The sequence below is a fragment of the Thamnophis sirtalis genome, unplaced genomic scaffold (assembly GCF_051295495.1).
Source record: "Thamnophis sirtalis isolate CommonGarterSnake01/CBP01778 unplaced genomic scaffold, rThaSir2_p1.2 scaffold_1, whole genome shotgun sequence".
NCBI classification, from domain to species: domain Eukaryota; kingdom Metazoa; phylum Chordata; class Lepidosauria; order Squamata; family Natricidae; genus Thamnophis; species Thamnophis sirtalis.
The window spans coordinates 66,576,999-66,599,805 of NW_028261381.1; the positions used below are offsets into that span (position 1 = coordinate 66,576,999).

The 22,807-nt window shown below is 39.5% G+C and overlaps 1 protein-coding gene across 1 annotated transcript in view; it reads left to right on the forward strand.

Moving 5' to 3' along the window:
* Window positions 1-11,504: 11,504 nt before the first annotated feature.
* Window positions 11,505-22,807, forward strand: part of COL18A1 (collagen type XVIII alpha 1 chain) — a 195,023-nt gene continuing 183,720 nt past the window's right edge. Inside the window, exons 1-2 of the mRNA XM_087714621.1 lie at window positions 11,505-11,646; window positions 12,069-12,136. Of these exons, the coding sequence (XP_087570747.1) occupies window positions 11,636-11,646; window positions 12,069-12,136 (79 nt within the window). The 5' untranslated portion in view covers window positions 11,505-11,635. The remainder of the gene's footprint in view (window positions 11,647-12,068; window positions 12,137-22,807) is intronic.

The following is a 22,807-nucleotide window of genomic DNA, read 5'->3' on the forward strand; positions in this document are numbered from 1 at the left end:
AAAGGAAGTAAAGAGGAAGTTTACTCATATTAGCTAAATGACTGACTTCAGACATTGCTCTAAGTCAAAATGTTATTTGCCTGGTAATGGATTAGTACAGGGGGCCCCAACCCTTGGTCTGTGCACCGGTATTGGTTTGCGGGATGCCAGAAACCAGGCAGTGCAAAAAAGCCATCCATGGGATGCAGGCAGCACACCAGAGGTGGGTTGCTCCCTGTTAAGCCCGGTTCAGGCAAACTGGTAGTGGTGGCAGTGGGAGGCTCCACCCACCTTCCTGGATGCTTCTGTGCATGCGGAGAAGCGTTGCACGCGAGCGAGCATGAGCGCAAAGACAAGCGAACCAGTAGCATCAGGATTTGCAACCCACCTCTGCAGCACACAAAACCACGCCCCCTCGAGTCCTCTTTCCATGGAACTTGTCCCTGGTGCCCAAAAGTTTGGGAGTTGCTGCCGCTGGATTAGTGTGTTGTATGAATCAACACAAAACATGCTAATTTCATTGATAGCTTAGTGTGTTGTGCAAAATGACCAACCAATTTATTCAACAAAGCATAATTCAGAAAATCATAGCCTAGATGGTGTCAGACAAAGGCATTTAAAAAGGTATTCTTTCCTGAAGAATAATCAGCAAATGTTTGCGGTTTAGGATCAACCCAGACTTTATTGAAAAGCCTAAAAAATGTCCAAATATCTCCATAATATACATGTCATTCCAAGCAAAACTCTTTTTGTAAGCTGAATGCTGTAAGGTCAAATAATTCTATATTTTCAGGTGGTTTCAGAATTTTACTCTTATAACTCCTACTGTTCTAGTAAGTAGTTGTGGAGGAAAATTACTGGTCTATTCCATTATTTTTGTATTTCAATGAATACATCTCAATATTTTTCAGTTACTTACCATTTCAGCTACTCTACTTTCATTTGATATTGCCACACCTATAAGTAAAATCTGCTCCCCCCCCCAACTACCATGACATCTGGGGCATTGTGTTCTAGATATCAGATAATTTGTATTCAGAAGTCCCTTACAGTTCTGGGCATAGTAAAACAATATGGTAAATAATAAATGGTGTTATTATTTTTATTACTACTGCTACTATGGTCATTCTGTGAGGCTCATATCATATAATAATCCGGACATGGTAGGCCATATTACTCTATGTGCAATAGCTTTTTTAATAGCTGGTAGTTGACAACACTGAAATTTAGTGAAGTGTAAGCTTTACTGAGTCTTCTCATTTTAATCATCCTCAGCGGTTCTAGAGCATTTTTCAATCATATATTGAGACCTTGATTTAGGATCAGAGGTAAGCATGAAGGTTGCAGGGGGAAAAAACCCCATAACTGGCATAGCATCTCCTGTGTGGCCTTTTGTGGAAAAAAGGCTTCTGCCTGAAACCTTGAAGATCAATATTCTTAGTATCTGCCTATATAGACTGATGATCTGAATCCATAAAATGTTACTTCCTATTAGGTTTCCACTCTGTCACAAGAAAGCAGCAGGAAGCTCAAACATTCATTTCATTAACTCATTGAAGTGGATACTTCTGTCCTTCCACATTGTGGGGCAGGAGAGAAGTTCCCTCATGGAAAGGAATGAACAAGTGTGATCTGAACAAACAAAACCCTTTCAGATATCGAACTGAAGGAGGGGAAAAAAAAATCTGCCTTTTCAGGTCCTGGCAGCAATTATTGAAATCTGTGAAAGGCATAGATAGTTGTGGCTTTGTCTGGATTTTTTCTGCGTAGGAAGTTCTGAATTAACCATCGGATCTTTGCTTATGTTTCCCAAAGGAAGAAATGTAACCGCTATCTGGGAAAGACATCCACACTCCCACATACAGATCTGCAAGTTTAAATTTTAAAACCAGAAGCGGGAGGACTGCCTGCAAACACCTTTCCCTTGGCGGATTCCTTGGTGAATGCATTGCCCCTGGACACATTTTTTTGTTCTTTGTCAGCATAAGCTTTTGTCAATGTATGCGGCTGCCATTCTTCAAACGTTGAGAGAGGAAAACTTTCCCAAATTAATCATGAGCTTTGGCTTGTAGATACAGGCCTCTTTGGGTTTTAGCCTCTCATACCAATTAGACAGTGATTTAGAGCTAGGTTAACTCTGTTAGAAAGAAAGTCGGCCTCCCTGAGAGATGGCAGGAAAGATACACTCTCAAAAAAATGTGAAACCAAAAAGGAATTGAAGAGGAAGACATCTGCTTCAAAAAGACAGTTGGGGTGAGCAAGTCCATTATACTAGGTAAATGCGTGCTGATTTTCTGCATTTAAGAGTTTATGTATATGCATGTGTTGTATGACGGATGCAGTGGCTTAGTGGCTAAGACCCTGAGCTTGTTGATCAGAAAGGTTGGCAGTTTGGTGGTTTGAATCCCTAGCTCCATGTAACCAAGTGAGCTCCTGTTACTTGTCCCAGCTTCTGCCAACCTAGCAGTTCAACAAGTAAAAATATGCAAGTAGAAAAATAGGAACCACTTTGGTGGGAAGGTAACAGCATTCTGTGTGCCTTCGGCGTTTAGTCATGCCAGCCACATGATCATGGAGACGTCTTCGGACAGCGCTGGCCTTCAGCTTTGAAACTGAGATGAACACCGCCGCCTAAAGTCAGGAACGACTAGCACATATGTGCAAGGATATGTCTTTTTATCTTATGTGTTGTATATAAACAAGATGGATCAATGACATCAGTAAGCATTGCAGGCCCAATTGGCAAAAGAAAGCTCAGGACCGTATTGGTTGGAAACATGTGGAAGAGGCCTTCAACCAGCAGTGGATAGACAATGGCTAGAATGAGGATGATGAATGATGATGGTGTGTATATATCTGCTTGCAAAATCAGTAGCTGTTGTATATCCTGGGTGAGTTGCAGAGGGTTGTAGAGCATGTGTTGTGGGGCACACATTAGTCATTTGAGCAGTTCCTGACTGTATCCATTGCCCATTATGAACTCGTGTATTGTTCAGCTAAGGCTTTTGGCCTCCCACATAAAGAGACATGCTGATTGAGGCAGTTGGCAATTATAGTTAAAAACACTGGAAGATCCATAGGTTTTCCCATCCTGGTGTAGAGTATGTCCATCAGACATTTCCTCCATCTACTGGGAGGTGTCTGCAATTATTGGTTTTACTCATGGTAGGTTGCATTTGCAATGTTTCTAAAAAAATTCTAAGAATCCCTGGGACCCAACATGTAAGGTGCTGGGCTGTACCAGAGCCAAAGTTAATTGCTTTTGCTTTCCAGAGCACAATCCCTGATACCTTCCAAAATGCAACCCCATTTTGTGAACAACTAACATTGTGATCAAGACCTTGCAGTTGTGCAAAATCTTGTTCTATTCTTGTGGTTTCCATAGTCAGAGACTGTCCATGTGATGGCGGTTATTCTCTTAGAAACCGACAAGCCATGGGAGTAGACAAAACAAACAGAGGGTGCTTTGCATGCCAGCTAATTATTCCTGGAAGATTTTTTTTTCTTTCCCACCTTCTCAGAAGAAAATCTAGTTTCCTAATAGCTGGTCTATTCTTATTTTTTTTCTGCTCAGTCTTATCCCTCCCTTAGCTCAGACTGTTATAAATCCAGGATAATTGCAATCAATTAAATCAGGTAATTGCTTCACCCACAATCGAAATAGCTTGGATCAATCTTGAATGTTGGCATAACTAAAGAGAGGGTGCTTGCTGAATGTAAGTCTTAGTGTGAAAAGTTGGGAGCCAGCAATTCTCAAAATTGAAGGTGCAGTTATATCTTTACATATTAAAAAAAACCATTCAGATTCAAGGTCACGAAGGACCAAGTATTTTTTATTTCATGGGAAGGTTAGGAATACAAGACTATGGGTCTGGAAACAACTCTAAGAGGCACTTTAATCTTTACACAGCAATGGGCAATCAACGGTTTCATTTGACTTAATTCTTGTTTGCAACAAAAATTCTAAATTAATTGAACCTGTCTGTGAAATGTCTGCAGAATATAAATCAAAAGATCTTTGATGCCCTTCCAAATCGTGGCTATGACATTTCCTATGCTGAACTTTCCCCTAGATTTCCAAATTCTAGTCAGTAAGTTCCTCTTGTTGCATACCTTATAAAGTCACTGAAAGTTTATCAAAAAAAGTTTCAAGAGGAAACTGGACTTTTCTTGTTTTACTTTGAAGACGTTTCAATTCTCATCCAAGAAACTTCTTCAGTTCTGAATAGATGGTGGGGAATGGAAGGATTGCAGACAGCTGGTCATTTGCATTCTTTTAGACAGTCATTGAGACCACCTGGAGGCTCACCTGACTAATGCAAACAGGTGTGGAGCCTTCTTGGAACTGTTGACCCCTCTTTCAAACCAGCAGTCCTCTCTGTCCAAAATGTGTCCTCAAATAAAAACAAGAAAGTCTAGTTGCCTCTTGAAAAAGCACCTTTGGGACAACTATGACCTGAATGACTGAGACTTCTCTTTCTGAAGATTTTTTTCCTGAGTACTAGATGATTTGCAGTTTAGTGGAGTATTTCACAAAACTGAGAGCAACTCTACAGAGTACAACAATGGTGCTTCTGTATACTTTTTTTGCAACATTTGAAAATATGGCTAGTCCTCAATTTATGACCGGTCATTTAACAACCATTTAGAGTTATGACAGGCTTGTAAAGGGAGTTTATGACCAGTATATCACTTCTGACCATTGTAAAATGTCATGCCCTCCCCTCAGTGGTTACAATGATATATCACTTTCTCTCTCTCTCTCTCTCTCTCTCTCTCTCTCACACACACACACACACACACACACACACACACACACACACACACACACCACACACCACACACCACACCACACCACACCACACCACACCACACCACACATTTTACCAGTCTCTGGTATTTTTTGTAAAAATGGCCATTTGGGAAGAATGGATTCAGACTTATAACCATGTGATTCACTTAATAACCTCTGTAAAAATGGTCATAAAATCAGGTCAGATCACGAGGTTGCCTTGACTTACAACTCTCATAATTTATGACCAAAATTCTGTTCCCTATTGTGCTCGTAAGTCAAGGACTACCTATATTTCCTCTGCTATATTAGAGGTCTATTTGGATTTAAATTCAACTTCATTGCTACAAGTTTTGCCTTGCAAAATCACACCGTCTTTCTTCAAAATCCTTGTCATTGCAGCTTATGAACAAAGAATAATGGCCTTCCTTTTTAAAATGTAAGCCTTCCTTTGGTTAGATCTGATTTATTATCTTTTTCCCCTACCAGAATATAGGAATATATGTAGGTAATTATGTTGTGTGACACAGACAAAACATTTTCATTCTATAAAGATTGGTCTGTTTTCGTCCTTTGCTTTTGAATGTGGTGTTAATATTGAAATTGTAGCATGAATTCTCAGTATTGAATATAAAGACATACATGATAGTCTACTTCAGTACTCACTAATATTATCATCAGAATCATTTAAATCTGATGGAAGAAAAAGAAAGAAAGAATAATGATTTGTAATTTTTTTAATTCTTAATTTTTAATTTAAGACTCACTGGAGAAGAGCCTAATGCTGGGAAAGATTGAGGGCAAAAGAAGAAGGAGATGACAGAGAATGAGGTGGCTGATGGAGTCACCGAAGCAATAGGCGTGAGCTTAAATGGACTCCAGAGGATGGCAGAGGACAGGAAGGCTTGGAGGAACGTTGTCCATGGGGTCATGATGGGTCAGACACGACTTCACAACTAACAACAAGAACAACATTTTCTTTTAGAAAAATGCAACTTCTTTCCTTTTCTAAAGGATATAAAACTGGTGCTGTGGGTGTCTCTCTTTAGACATTAAAATTCCAGGGCAGAACCACATCAAGAAATCCACTTTAATGGTTATCTATGTTAATAAAAAAGTAGTTGGCTTTGACCTCCTTTTCTTAGATGTTTAGCACAAGCTTTAATATTTTCTTAGGGCTGAAGAGTGAGGAAGAAAGGACAGGGGTAGGTTTTAAATTTTGCTTGGCCAAGCTTGGGAGGGCTGGCATTCTATGATCAGCTCCGGGTCACAGATCCCTTTTATCATTATTATGTAAAATGTTCCCATTCAGAAGCACTAGGCAGACACTGGCCTCTTTGGGATCAGAAAGGAAGGGATTAAAAGTTATGGGAGGAAGCATGTATCTCTCACATGGAAGAGCTAGGCAGCTCCAAAAAAACAAACAAAAAAACAACAACCCAACACACCATCTGGAATAATGTGCCTGCCCTGAAAATTACATTAATCAAAAAGAGGAACATTTTTCATCCTTTCAGGGAAACTTCTCCAGGAAAGAATGAATGTCTGGACTGTCAGAAATATGCAGGCATTTTTATACCCCATAAATCATCAATTCTCTCAACATCAGTTTGTCACTGATTGCATTTTCTTTTGGGATTATGTTGTCTGAATATCCTAAAAGTATACTATACTGTATGACAGCAAAATAGGTTTTTTTAATAAAAAAAAAACAGTTTAGGTGGAGAACAAACAAATCCACAGTTCCTATAAATATTTCATATATTTTCAAAATTGTGGAAGAAGACTATATGCATTAACTCTATAGGAAGTTCCAAGGGTCATAAAATGCCAAGTTAATGGCTAACTCCCATAAATATAGGCAAAAATAAAGTAAAATATAGCACAATCTTGTCAGAATAGCATTATATGGCTGTGTTGAAAGAAATGTCCTTCTGGGTTCAGCTCCAAGTGGGGAAGAAGACATTGGAGACATGGAGGCTGCTTGGAAAGATGGTTTATTGTTGGACAGGGCCACATGGCTTGAGCCCTGACCAGAAAAGGTGATCACATGTTTCAATGTTGATGGAGAAGAAGAGAAGGGCTGAGGAAGGGGCTTGCTAGGCTTTTATACCCTGTTCAGTCCCACCTCTCTGTTTCCTGTTCCTGTGTAAGAAATGTATTCTGACTGGTTGTCAGACTCCCATGGTGCCATGCAGGGGGCTACTCTCTAGGCTGTGATGAGTTCTCAGTTGCCTTGTGGTCAGTTGAGTAATATCCCTTCCCCCTACAGCTGCAGTGAGGAGAAGTCTTTATTATGTAAAGTGGGCTAGCTGGGCCATCTTAATGGCCCATTAGCTGGGGATGGGCAGAAAGCTATAGGCAACTATTCTGTCTTTTGAAACATGTTTCTTTTCACATCCAGAGAAATATTCTGCCTTTTCAATATTTCCTAGGATATTTCATTTTTCTTGGAGAGGACTGGATGATAACTTCCCACAGCTGCTTTTGGAAAAGTACCTTGGTGACATAGCCAGTGTTATTGGCCATGCAATTTTTATTGGAACACACTCGGCACCATACAAAATGTGTTTGTGTCTGCTTAACCATGGAGGGCTTTCTTGGTGGTAGTTTTATACTGACAGAGTCAACATGATTGTCTACTATTACTTTTCAGATGTTTTTAGGCGTAGGAAGCTGTTTGAGACTTGATATTATTAAGTTCTACAGAAAGTTTATCCATCTGAATGGGAGTTCATAGCCATCGACTGTGGTTATTGAGCCTTAGGATATGACTTTAGATGCTGGGCTTAGGCCTGGTTTAAGCTTCAGTTTATTGCACTGTAGTTATTTTCCCTTACTGGGAATGTCTGCAATCCAGTCTTCTTTCTGTTGTCTCATAAAAGCTGAGAGATAGGGATCACTCATTTGAACTTGTCCCAATTTCAAAACAAGATTCAAGATACTGTACTTAAGAATACTTGAACAGGCTTTGTAAAAATTCACAACCCCAGTTTTATACCCATTGGCTGCTTATACTTTCAGCATGAATCATAGGGTGGAGATTATTAATGAGAGCCTTGAGATCTAAATCTATATTTTCTGATTTCCTCAATGCTGGCAGATTTGACTGGCAAGTAAATTGTTATCCAAATTACTTGAATGTGTTTCAAATAAACTTCTGCCTCTAAATGCAACTTGGACTAGCATAATTATTTCAAATTAATTTCTTTATTCTTTACCAACAACTATCAAAATTCCAACCAAATGAATGGTCCTTTCTTAGCATATTCAGTTGGTGGTTATACTCAGTGCATAGAAATTTACATTGACCTGAAAACAGAAATGAATGCACTCAACTGGTAGTAAGAGGGACCAGTCACACTAATTTTACTGACAGGTAGGCTGGAATTGTAGAGGTAAAAGCTCAAAGCACAATGCTGCAACAAAGAGTAAATTGTGTATAAAGAAAGGAAAGACAGAATAGGTAAATAGCAAAATGCTAAAAGGCAACAACATGCAATAATCAAAACCCTCAGTGCTTGTTTTGGCTGTTTTCCCTGAGAAGATGGTACATGTTCTATCAGGTAACTATGAAAAACAAAATGAAAGGGAAGGACTGAAGCTTTCTATTGACAGAAAAAAGTCAAGGAGTACCTAATTTATTTTTTATAGTCTTGTCTTCAGGGACAGAGGAATTCTAGAAGAAATACATCTGTAGCTTGTTGATGGTCTGGCTAAATATTTTTGTTTGAGGCATCATAGAAAAGATGTGAAGGAGGAGACAACTGCAGGAAACCAACTGTTGTCCCTATTTTTTGAAAAAAAAAAGTAAATGGAGGATTCGGGGAACTACAAATTAATCAGTTTTATTTAGCCATTTGGGGTGATTCCACGGGTTATTGAGAAGTCCAAGAGACATGCCAGAATTAATCTGGACTGTCTGTCCATGAGTTCTGATACCGAAGCATGAATTACTTGCTTCAGGTTTATCAGATATAACATTCTATTTTATCATCAGAAGTCTTCAAACAATTCTTTGTCCTCAAAGGAAAAGGTAGGCATTGCCTTGTTTATATTACATTATAAAGTCTGTGTTGTGGTACTGAATTATCTTTCAAAATATTTGGGTGTAGATCAACTTGATGACTTGTTATACAAACAAATATCAAGCACATCAAAACATGTTAATTCAACATGGCATACCATGAGTGGTGATAACAGTAAATGGGCTATAATTTGTAGGTGTGAAATTAAAAATGTTTGCCATGGGCTATAGATAAGATGTTGTAAGTCCCAAATATCCATAATCAAATAGACTTGCAGAAGGTGATGTAAGGATTGTCAAAATTCTCCTGAGAAATTCTAGTGAGGCTTCAGAAGATCCTTGCTTTCTTCTTACGAACTAGAAGTCATTTCCTTTACAATTCGACATGTGTTCCCTTATCCTATTGGAAAACTCAATAAGGACTCTTCTGTATTGACCAAAAGACATATACATTTCTTGCTACAGGATCAAAGTTATATCTTTTCATCCATTCTTCTTAAAAGTGTCAAAGTAAAAGTGGGAATCTATAGGATCTCAAACCATAGTGATGTTGAAATGTTCCCCACACTTTTATTGTGTGAAAACAACATCAGAACAGATGATGATAATTGAAATCAAAATCATCTTCCAGTTTCATGTAAAACAAAGACACTGAACAATCTTGTCAGCAGAGCGCTCAGAATGACTAGGATTAAAGTAGGTAACACAAAATATCTGCATGCTATTATATTAGTCAATGTTCAATCAAGTTGCCAAATGCACTAACTGAATAGCATTGAAAACCTTACTTTATTAAGGAGGGAAATGTGAAAAAGATGGCAGTTTTCAGAAGCTGAATTTGTGTTTTTATGATATGTTCTTTGCAATATATTATGTTCTTGTTTGTTTATTCGTTTGTTTCAGGTCAGGGCTGAGTCCAAGCTGATCTAAATCAATTCAATTCCATTAGTCTCATGTGTCATTTCCTTCACATAAATGAAAGTTTTGTTGTATTCTCTATTTTAGGAGGAATTATTAAATCTCCTTCAATGCATGCAAAGAGAGATGCAGCCAGCAGATGTCTCTGTAGTAAATAGCAAAGAATCTTGTCTTGAAGCACCTTTCAGAGGAATCAGTGTATTATCCCAGAATCTTTGAGCCCTGTATTGCATGAAGCGAAATGTGTTCTGTAAAAATATAATAATAAAATGCTATATCTCTAAAATCTATCAGTATTCCATTATTACTTCTAACCAGCCCTAGGAATACTGCTCAGATCACTGAAAAGATACACAGCCCTCACTTGAAGACATTAATTGGGATCTGCAGTTCCATCACTAAGCAACACAATTGTAAAGCACAACATCACATGACAATGCTGACTTAAGATATTAGGCAGATATTAGTGTTCATTAAATGTGATCCCTTGTGATTGCCATTTGCAACCTCATGCCAGCCTCGCCACTGACTTTGCTCATCAGAAGATGGCAGTGAAGGTCGCTAATGATGATCATGTGATTGTGAGACTCTGCAATGTCATAATGGTGAGGTGTTGCCAAGCTGCCAAATTGTGATCATGTGACTGCAGGGACACTGTGATGGCTGCAACTGCAAAGAACAGTTGTAAGTCCATAAGAGCCGTCCTAACTTTGAATGATTGCTGAATAGCAATAGCACTTAGACTACACACTGCTTTACAATGCTTTACAGCCTTCTCTAAGCGGTTTACAGAGTCAACATCTTGCCCCCAACAATCTGGGTCCTCATTTTACCCACCTTGGAAAGATGGAAGGCTGAGTCAACTTTGAATGAAAACTACATGTACAGCACCTGCCTCCAACCTTTCCAGCTTGGTGGACTGGCAGAGGTGTTGAGGGGGCCGGGAAAGAGGAGATGGTTTTGTGTGCATAAGCGCATGCACTGCTTTTACAACTCACCACTTCCATGGCCTAGTTCCAAACATGCTGTGGCCTGACACTGGGCCGCAGACCAGAGTTGGGAACCCCTGCTGTAGAGGGATCAGACATATATAAGGTGCTATAGATTCTTGTTGCAGGACACTTCCTTACCAATCAGGATATCCAGGTTCAACAACTTTCAAGGTGGGATTTTGACCTCAAGCAAAGTGCTGGATGTCTTTGAACTGTACATCTCATTTGTCTATTCCTAAAATAAGACCATATAATTGGCTAAAGTTGCTAAGATGTCATGGAAAGTTAATGGATGTTCAATTTCCAAAAAGGGCTGGAAAACAGCACAGTACTGTGCTATTTCAATGTCAATAGCAATGACTCAATTAGGCTAGGGAAAAAATAGTATTTAGTAATACTGGCATTATGAATTTGGCAAGAAGGAGGGAAACAGAAGCCATGTTCCAAATTGAAAGAAATATTTAAGGAGGAAGGTTTTCAAGTAGAAAAAAAGAGGGAAGGAGGTTCTGGTCAGGATTGTTTCAATAAAGGGGGGAGGGAAGAATAGTTAATTGAAAAAAAAAGATTGCTGGGGATGGACAGGAAGAAAAAAAAAGCAAAGGAGCTGAAAATAAAAGTGAGAATATTGAATAAAGTGGAATGTTCCTACAAACTAATTTAGGATAAGTGCATTTTCATTTAATTGGTGTGTGGGGGGGGGGGGGGAGAGAATTCTTTAATTTTAACCAATCATGAATAGTCTTATTTTAAGAGTAGACTAATAAGGGGCTCCGCGTTTACTTTGTCCTGATACCAGGGGGCGCTAGGACCTGGCGAGCATCCGACAAAGCGAGAACGCTTCAGGAGGCGAGTTCTATTCCGAACTTGCTTCTGGCGGGCAAGAGACGGCAGCGGCTGCCTCTTTGGCTTCGGCGCAGCGCAGCCACCATGCGCGTCAGGTGAGCGGAGCCCAGCCGAGCACGGGGCACCGGGGCCAGCGAGCTCCGCTTGGGGCCAGCTCGGAATAGCTCTAATCCATCCATCCTTCCTTCCTTCCTTCCTTCCTTCCTTCCTTCCTTCCTTCCTTCCTTCCTTCCTTCCTTCCTTCCTTCCTTCCTTCCTTCCTTCCTTCCTTCCTTCCTCTTTCTTTCTTTCTTTCTTTCTTTCTTTCTTTCTTTCTTTCTTTCTTTCTTTCTTTCTTTCTTTCTCTTTCTTTCTCCTTCCTTCCTTCCTCTCTCTCTTTCTCTCTCCCTATTTTCTTCCTTCCTTCCTTCCTTCCTTCCTTCCTTCCTTCCTTCCTTCCTTCCTTCCTTCCTTCCTTCCTTCCTTCCTTCCCCCTCCCTCCCTCCCTCCCTCCCTCTCCCCTTACTTTCATTTGCAGGTGTTTCCCCCGGCGGCTACTGCTCGGCTTCTTTGTCTGGCTGGCTGCACCGGCGTCCCCACAGCGAGGTAAGACGAGGCGAAAGGTGCAGAAAAGGCGGACGGGAGCGGGCCGGGGGGTGGGGGAACGCGCTCTTCTCTCCATCAGCAGCCTGCGGGGAAGCGAGGGGCGCGCGCCTTCTCCACCAGCGTCTTTGAGGGTTTATTAGCAGCCTGGCGATCACCGCGCGGCTGAGTTGGAAGGCTTAGCCGGTTTCCAAGGGGCTGTCAGTCCACAAAGGGCGTCGTTACTTCGGTGAGATCCAGACAGAAGCCCGTGAAGCAAAAAGGGGAGCCCAGAAAGTTTGCAGGTTCTCTCCTAAGGCTTCCTTTCTCCCTTTCCCGAAGTTGCATTGGAAGGTTCTCTTAGGGGTAGTAGAGTAGACGCTACTCTGGGGGCAGCAACCCAAGTAGCCTCGCTGGAAACTCATTTCCCTGGAAATGAATGTAACTACTTCTTGAATAGGCAACGGCCGTGTGGTTCGACTTCTGCTACTCTCACCCGAATGAAGTAGCCCGAATGCAGAGCTTGGGGTGTTGAAGGGTTAACCCGAAACTTTCTCCATATTCATGAGAATTTGCTAGCTTCGGTGGGTGAATGACTTCACTGGCTCTGCTACAGTGGCAAATTCGTAGAAAAGACTTCAAGGGGCTGATTTATTTTTTGTTGATTTTTGTAGAGGTTAACACCCCCCCCCCCTTGCCGGTTTGATTTGGCTCCTTTTATGAAGATGTTTGCCACTGTATGGCCCCCAAATAAGATACTGTTTTGTGTTATGAGATAGGGCATATTTTAGAAATTGTTGTGTTTGCCATAAAAGAAAAGAGACCTTCTTCTCTTCTCCCTCCCCTCCACCCATAAACCTGAGGTCAAAATTAAAGTTAAATATTTGTCCAGAAGCTGCTTCCTAGCTAGCTAAAAAGAAAGCCATGGAATCACACAATTGGAAGAGACTATAGAAATAATTTAGTCCACCCCCTATCCTCCCTCAGTGCAGACTGTTTCTGGAAGAAGCTCATCCAGCTTCTGTTTGAAGCCCTCCATTGAAGGAGAACCACTTCAAGTGACAGCCCCTTCCACCGGCTGACAGTACAGTCAGGAATCTATTTCTTAGTAGTTTTAACACATTAGTTCTGGAGCAAAAGAGAGTAAATCCATTCCTTTTCTAAGTGGTAAGAATTCAGATATTTGAAGACTTTCCATGCTTCTCACTCTTTTTATGGAGATTGCACAAGCTCAGATCTTTTACTAAGAACCAGGAACTCATGGATACAGCTGCAAACACCTAGGTTTTATTTAAAAGCAAGGAAAACTTTTCTGACAATAAGATCTATATACCAGTGAAACATTTAACCAATGGTGAGTTCACATGTATCACATCTATGGAGGTTTTTAAGAGGAGAATTAAAGGGGTATCTCTTGAGGATGGTTTAATTGTTTCCCCTGCACATTGGAGAAGGTTGGATGGATGAGAGGATCTTTGTAGTGTCCCCGCCCCCCCTTTTCACAATTTTATGATTCTATCAACTGTTTCTTATAGAGTTTGGTTTCTAGACCATCTGACCATTTTGGTGGCATTTTTCTTAAGTTGCTAAAAGTTGTCATTGTCACTTTTTGCATAAAAACCAGTATTCCAAGTGGAATTTGGTCATGGCAGAGTGGAGTGGAGCAACTGCTTCCCATAACCTGGACTCTGTGGTTTTGCTCATTCACCCAGCATTGATTGCTTTATTAGCAGATGTATCACATTGCTAGCTCAGATTGAACTTGTGGTTGACCAGGGTGTTCAGATCCTTTCCACAAGAATAATTGCCAAACCAAATCTCTCTCATCCTATGTTTGTGGTTTTCAGGCTTCCCATCCAGGAGGAGAATTCTACATTTCTCTTTGTTGAGTTCTACTCTCTTCATTTCAACCCATTGCTCAAACCTATCAGGCACTCTTTAAATCTTTTGTCTCTCTCTCTTTCTAAATTAATAGCCACCCCCACCTCCATCACATCTGGGCAGTCTGCAGACTTTATCAGCATCCCTCAGCTCCCTTATTCAAGGGAGGTGAAGCCCTATGGCACTCTGCTTAATACTTCCCTCCAATCTGAAGCCCTCCGTGAGCACTATTTGGATGTGATTATTCAAGTCAATTTTGGTTCATCTAGCAATATAATCTATCCCATATTTTATAGTTTGATAAAGGAGACTATCCTAGGACACTCTACGGAAAGCTTTGCTGAGCTTCAGGTATTCTGTATCTGTGGCCTTCTCCTGTTCTGCTAAGCTGATAACTCCCAAGAAAGAGAAAAGATGGATCTGGCATGATTTCTTTCCAATAAAACCACTGCTGGTTCCTATTGCTGTACTTATAACAAGTCTATCTAAGTACTCATACATATGTGGCTTCATAATCTGTTTGAGCCACGCTGTGTAGCTTGTAGATCAGAAAGGTCGGCAGTTTGGCAATTTGAATCCCTAGCGCCACGTAACAGAGTGAGCTCCCAATACTTGTCCCAGCTTCTGCCAACCTAGCAGTTTGAAAGCATGTAAAAATGCAAGTAAAAAAATAGGAACCACCTTTGGTGGGAAGGTAACAGCTTTCCATACACCTTTGGCATTTAGTCATGCTGGCCAAATGACCACAGAGACATCTTCGGACAGTGCTGGCTCTTCAACTTTGAAACGGAGATGAGCACTGCCCTCTAGAATCGGGAACGACTACTACATGTGTGAGAGGAACCCTTACCTAATCTGTTTGACTGTCTTGCTTGACACAGAGTCAAGCTGACAGGTCTGTAGCTGTGGGTAAGGAATGGGTCTCTTCCTTACCCATTTTGAAGATGGAGATAACAGTCAGTCTTCTGGGACCTCATCAATCCTCTGGAAGTTCTCAGTGTATCTAGAAAGAAGTTCTACAACCTCCTTCATTAGTTCTTTCAATACTTTAAGGATATCATTTATCTATCCCTGGAGCCTTGAATTAACCAAAATGAGCATGCTTTCCTTCCTTACCTTCTCCAGCTCTATCCTGAGCTGCAGTGCTCTCACTCCTAACTGGTAGAACAATGTCCAACTAGGATTCCATTTCTCTTTTGGGAGAAGACAGATGCACAATAGGAAATAAGAAATTCTGCCCTTTTATCATCACCCAACATCATTTCACCACCTTCTCCTTGCAATGGATTTATATCCACCTTGGCTTTTCTTTTGTTTTAAGGAAAACCTGAAACCCAAAGTATATTCATTGCCATTTTCTCATCAAGTTTTAATTAAACTGTAGCCAAAGGTTTCTTTCTAACTTCCTGAAAGTTTTCATCCTCTTGCACAAGTAGCTTTTTGCCTTTCTAGTTCATTTTTAGAGTGCTTTAAAATTTCTTTACAATCCTTGTAAATAAAGCATGAGAACCCTGGAAAACTACAAATCTGAGACAGATGATTGTAGACCAAAAGACAGAATATTTCCTTTGAAACCTCCCGGATAGTGCAGGTAGTTTGTATCCCACCTGCAATGGTTTCAATGAAATATTCTTCGTTGGATGTGCCGCCTTTGGAAGCGGCCACCATTCTGTCAGAACTGAAGAAGCTTCTTGAATGAAAAGTGAAATGTCTTCAAGAAAAAAACATAGAAAAAGCACCTTTGCGGTGTCTTCTTTGGAAGAAAAAAAAACTTGGTCAAATTCAATGAGAATTGTTAAAAAATGCATCTCAATCCTTTTCATGCATTTTAAAGTAAAAACATTCCCCATTTCTGTCAATAAAAAACCTACAGTATTTTGATAAATACCTTTGTATTAAAAATTGGTTCTCTTCTGCTTTATTACCCAGTGTTTGCAATTTACACATTCCAGACTAAAAGGCTTCTTTTAGCTGAGTCTTAGGAAGTGGCCCCGAGGCTATAAGTCATAAGATCCTCTGCCTGTGTGTAACCCATTGAAATTCAGCTTAAGATTGCCCTGGCAGAACAGCTTTTAATACTACAATTCCAGAGCAAGTGGAAAGAAATACTGCATAGAATTAACATGTCAAAGTGCCTTGCAGTGGCATTAGAGGTCTTATTTTACAGGCAATACAACTTCTGGTAATCCTTACGGATATAAGAACTGGAGTCTGTGTGTGGGACAGCTGGTCACTATCCTCTTCTAGAAATCTCCAGTTAGACAGGCCTTAGAAAGTTGGGATTTTATTGAACTAATAACCAAGCTGGAATTAAAAGGATAAAGTCAAAAGTGTTCCATAAGAGTTTAAAAAAATTAAGTGTGTTTTGCAATGGACACTGAGTACAAATTTGCATAGTGAACACAGCTGATATGTTATAAGATTTTTTTTCTTTTCACTTCTAGCCTGGCCTTACATGTATGACTAGAATTCTGGATGTTAAGTCTTTGACAGTCTATGCAAGAAGAAGTGTGAAAAGATGTATTTCCTGTGGCTGATGGAAAACTCTGTTATAGGTAGTCCTTGACTTACAACCACAACTGAGACCAAAATTTCTGTTGCTGAATGAGACATTTGTTAAGTGAATTTTGTCCCGTATTATGACCTTTCTTGTCACAATTGTTAAGCGAATCGCTGCAATTGTTTAGTAACATAGTTGTTAAATGAATCTGGCTTCCCCATTGACTTTGCTTGTCAGAAAGTCACAAAGGTGATCACGTGACTCCATTGCAACCATTACAAATATGAGTCAGATGCCGCCAAGCCTCTGAATTTTCATCACATGACTATCGGGATGCTACGATGGTCGTAAGTGTGAAAATCAGCCATGAGTCACTTTTTTCAGTGCCGTTGTAACAACTTTGAATGGTCACTAAATGAACTGTTGTAAGTCGAGGAGCATCTGTATTAGCTTTTTGGTGAATGCTACTAGTTTTTTGTGAAGGAGCCTTAACTTCTGCAGGCTTTGACCTACATAGGAACTAGTGTATAATGTTGATGAGCAGATTCAATAGAGGAGACCTCTTGAGCAGAAGTATTTGCTTGGTGAGTGTTCTGGGGCACTTTAATAATTAAAATGCCCTTGGCTGTTCATGAATATGAGTTAATAAACATCCTAGGTATCTGTATTATTAACCTATTAAATGTAAGACACAGTCTGGCTTTGAAGCTTAAGTGTGATCGGCATGTACTACCTTTGAGTGGAATCTTGAGCGACACGTTCTGTCAACAAATCCACACATTCCATGAAGCTTGTATTGACTAGTAAGTGGAAGAAAGGTAGGCCTTTATAATGTGGCTCAATGGTAGCTTGGGACTGTTTCATTCTCTGACTTCTAAGGCTAGATTTGATTACAGCGGAGTCAACATGTCAGGGCAAGGAGAGGAAACTTTGCAGAGGGCAGGTGTCATTTCCTTCTTCTCAACATAGCACCCCAGGGAGAAAAAGTGTGGGGTTTAATTAATTAATATGTTGGTTTATTTATTCATTCGGTTTTTTATCGGTGTCTCCTGCTGTGCCGTTTTTAAAAGTTTTTTTCTTAAGTTCTGTCTTTATTATTTTTATGAACACTCAAGGTGGTGAACGTACCTTATAACCCTCCTTCCTCCTATTTTCCCCACAACAACAGTCCTGTGAGGTGAGTTGGGCTGGAAGAGAGAGCGACTGGCCCAAAGCCATCTGTGTCATTGCAGGCTTTATTAATATAGAGATAATAAACTCCGTTGCAGACTGGCACGTTGTTGCTGTGCTGTGTCAGAATGATCTCGCTACTAGATTTGAGCTCGGATAAGGATCAAGATTGCAGTGCTTCATAGCTGAAATGTTTCTGGAGGAAATTATGCTTCTGGGTTGCAAAACAAAGCGTTTCTCTTGATCCAGATCCACATAGGTTTCCTGATCTAAAATCAAGATTAATAAAAAGAAAAGGAACTTACACTGTACACTAATTCACATTTCTAGTTTTACACCATTCACAAACCCAGATTTATTTCATGCACAGTGGGGAATATATTATGATTAGCCATATGGATATCGCATATAGCCAAGGATAAAAAAGTATAAGGTTGATATCTGCAACATATTCACATGAGAGGCTAAGTATGGCTTAATATTAACCTCATTTAAGAAATTCAATATTGAGTATGTGCAGGATACAATGACATATCCTCTCTTCAGTTGCCTCTGTGCTGATTTGCTGACACTTTTCTGATTGCTTTTATGAAATCAAAGGAAATCCTCTGGGACCAGAAGCACTGGGTGCAAAAAGGTTGAATTCCCTTCCCTCTGTGCTCCCAGTTCACACACCACACAAACCTGCTCTAGTGTGGGGTGAAAGCAAAGTTGGAGTCAAGAAGACAATGCTACAGGAGTAACATCCCTGGTGTGACTATTTACTCCCTAAATCTTTTCTTCTTCTTCTGGAAGTGGCTTTTAACACAAAATAGGCAGTTGTCCTGAATTAGGTAACCCAATAGAAGATAGATAAGGTAAACTAACCAATGTCAAGGCATGGTGGCAAATTGCATTTATGCTGTCTGCTTTAATCGTAACTTGATCCAGGTTCCGATAGTATGCAAATCAGTTGCATTATGGCTTAATCTGTTATATAGAATATAGAATAACAGAGTTGGAAGGGGCCTACCATGTCAGTATGTGCAAAAGAAAGGAAAAGTCATTAAGATGAGACCGACAGCCCTCTTCTCTGCTGCTTCCTAATCAGTGTAATGCACATGTGAAACTCGAAAAATTAGAATATTGTGCAAAAGTTCATTTATTTCAGTAATGCAATTTAAAAGGTGAAACTAATACATGAGATCAGACTCATTACATGCAAAGCAAGATAGTTCAAGCCGTGATTTTTCATAATTGTGATGATTATGGAGCACAGCTCATGAAAACCCCAAACCCACCATCTCAGAAAATTAGAACATTACATGCAATCAATAGAACAAGGATTGTACATAGAACAATATCGGACCTCTGAAAAGTATAATCATGCATATGTACTCAATACTTGGTTTGGGCCCCTTTTGCAGCAATTACTGCCTCAATGTGGCGTGGCATGGAAGCTATCAGCCTGTGGCACTGCTGAGGTGTTATGGAAGACCAGGATGCTTCAATAGCAGTCTTCAGCTCTTCTGCATTGTTCGGTCTCATGTCTCTCATCTTTCTCTTGGCAATGCCCCATAGATTCTCTATAGGGTTCAAGTCAGGCGAGTTTGCTGGCCAATCAAGCACAGTAATCCAACAGTCATTGAACCAGATTTTGGTGCTTTTGGCAGTGTGGGCAGCTAGAAAATGAAGTCAGCATCCACATAAATCTCATCTGCAGAAGGAAGTATGAAGTGCTCCAAAATCTCCTGGTAGATGGCTGTGTTGACCCTGGTCTTAATTAAGCACAGTGGTCCAAAGTCCTGTTGCTCAGTGGTCCAAAGTCCTCTTTTCTGATGAGAGCAACTTTTGCATCTCATTTGGAAACCAAGGACCCAGAGCATGGAGGAAGAATGGAGAGGCCAATCAAGCACAGTAATCCCACTGCCATTGAACCAGTTTTTGGTGCTTTTAGCATGTATATATTACAATACAGTATATCAAGACTCAAAAATTTAGAAGCAGGCTATTCTCTTCTCCATTGTTGCTTTTCTATGGCAGTTTAATAACTCTAGTTGGTATTAGGGTCATGGCAGATGATAGCACCAGGCTGATCTTAAAATGAGGATCCAGATTGTTGGGGGCAATATGCTGACACTGTAAACTGCTCAGAGAGTGCTGTAAAGCACTATGGGGAGGTATGTAAGTCTATGTGCTTATAGCTATTGTTATTGTGGAAAAACTAGGAGGAGGAACGGGGTTAGGTATGTTTGCCATCTTGAGTTATTTATGAAAATAATATAGATGGGATATAAAATAATAAAAAATGTGGCTGTCTCATATCCAGACTTCAGTTTGTGATTTATTGCCCTTGAACTGTAAAATAAATATAGGCCATTGCTTCTCAGTCTGGAAATCCTGCCTCATTTTGGTAAGCACAATTTCAGTTTTGGATAAATATCTTTTTGCTACCGAATATATTTCCTTTTTCTTTTCTGGAAACGAGTTTAAAGCTGATTATAATTGTTACAATTACATTAAAATGTGGGTTTAGTATATGTGGTTAATATCCAAAAAACAAGAATTCCTTCTAGTTTTCTTTAGTATAGAGGTTTTGAAATTTTTGGATCTGTAGAAGACTTGGAAGGGGGCATGAAATCATAAAGTGGAATAAGATGTTGATACATAGAGAATTTTTTTCCATTCTACCCAAGGCATAAGTGAGCAGGTTGAAAATACTCTAATCCTGCTCTTGTGTATTAATGGTTCCTGACTCACTATAAACCCCAAATGTGGCAAGTATGGCACTGATTCTAATGATAGTTGCCTATATATAGTATTAGGAGAAATCAAAAATAGCTTGTATGCTCTATTTTTAAAGTCATAGTTGAATTAAATAGGCCCAAGCCTATTTATTTGTACATATTGGTAAATTAGGGGAGGGGCGCTAAGTACAATCATCTCTGAACATTTTCCTGTCGCACAGATAAATAAATACTGGTTGTCTTATGAAAAGGAAGGAATAAAATAAGAATAGAGAAGACATATTTAGTCACTAAGTTTTTTTAAAAAATGTTATGGGTTATGCCCTGATTTTTATTTGACCAGGATGCTTAAAACAGACATCAAGATATAGATGTAAATTGGAAACAGACTGACTAAAACATTATGTCAGTGTTTTTCAACCTTTTTTGTGCAAAGGCACAAAAAATCATGAGGCACATCACCATTAGAAAATGTTAAAAAAATGTAACTCTGTGCCTATATTGACTATATATAAAGTAATTTTCCCACGGCACACCTTACACTATGTCACGACACACTAGTGTGCCGCGGCACAGTGGTTGAAAAACACTGCATTATGTATACAGAAAGACAGACAGGTACATACACCCATACACTTATAGAATCATCAAAACTTGAGAAATCCATAATTAAAGGATTGGTTTGCCTTTCCTAAGAATGATAAATTATCCACTTAAATTATTATTTGTTCCATGGAAAGCAAATACCAGCGTTATCTTTTTTATCCCTTTTTACATTTTGTTTCATTTCTTATCTACAGGTGCTTCCTCCACCAAATATCCCATTTTTGGAGGATACAATATGTTCTTTTTCTTTGGATTTTACAGAGGAGGGAAGAGCTAGATTGGGGTGCACATTGTTCTTTCTTTTGACACTTTTTAAAGGAAACATTTGCATGAAATATGTTGGCGGTATGCATTCGAAAGATGCAAGGAAACTATGCTTAGATTGCTTTTGGCAGAAAATACAAGTTTATTCTTGTGCTGGCTAAAGAAAAACCAGCTTGATGATTGATGAGGATGTCAGATAAAAATAACTTGAACTTGTACCTTAAAAACAGCTTGCAATTAATATGTATTGTGGTTTTGAAGTGGTCATTTGTTTACATGTATTGGCATAAATAACTCCATAGACTTCACATTATACAGTAGGTTCTTTGTATGAGTAACACATTTAATGCAAATTTAGGTTGTGCTAATAGTTCATCCTCTCTTCTTCTAGTCTGAACTTGTCATATAATACCCTAATTATTCTATGTGTACCAATAAAGAACGTTAGATAATTATCTAACGTATCCACTGGATAATCACATTCGCATTTCCATAACCCAAAGAATATGTTGTGTATTAATTGGAAGAAAGCTGAAAGTTAATGCAGGTGAGTGTTTTCTTTAAGAAAATAAGTCTGCTATGAATTAGAAATAGGTTTTTAGAAAGGCAAGTGCAGATGTTTGTGTATCTTGACTTTGAATTAATTGCTTTGGCTTCAACTTGCAAACATAATGATATAGCGGTGAAATTAAAAATGATTTAACATGTATTGTAAGAGCCCAGGTGCATAAAAAGAACTTCCACCAGTTATAAAAAATAATGAAGATGCCAGACAGGATGCTCTCAGGAGAATCCTGTAGGGACAGAATCCTGAAGGAATTTCTGGAAGTTATCTCAATATGTGGAGAGACACCAGTGAGGCACACAGAAACATTGTTACTATGTGCGCCCTTCAGTCCTTGGTCTCTGCACTTCCCAAATGTTGGATGTAACCCGAGCCATGCAAAAGTACAGTAGAAATAACACTAGCACTTGGACTTCTATACTACTACACAGTGCTTTACCGCCATACTCTCTGAGTGGTTTACATAGTCAGCATATTATCCCCAACAAACTGGCTCCTCATGTTACCAAGCTTGGAAGGATGGAAGGCTGATTTGATCGTAAGCCCGTAAGGATTACCTGCAATATTGTATTCTAACCTCCGCACCACCTGTAGCTCACATATTTTATCACTTTGATAAAAATGGTCTTTATCATAATGGGTATAGCTGACTATACTGACTGTGTAGTAAGTAAGTGTGTCAGCCCTCACTAAATTGGCTGTATCTCTGCTCCATTCCATACTCCATTTAATTATTCTATTTTCCCCTTTCCCCACTATTATTATTTTTTATTATTGCATTCGATTTGAAAGATTATTTAACCAGAAATCTCACATGATTATTCTTCTCTAATACAGCCTTATTTTTTCATTTGCTTTTTAAATCCCAATGGTCTTTTCTAAATTTCTAAGTATAGGTGTACTTAAAAAACAACAACAACCCAACAACAACCCAACTCCTTTTTTAAAGAGGAAAGGAATCTTAACCAGGTAACATTTCTAGC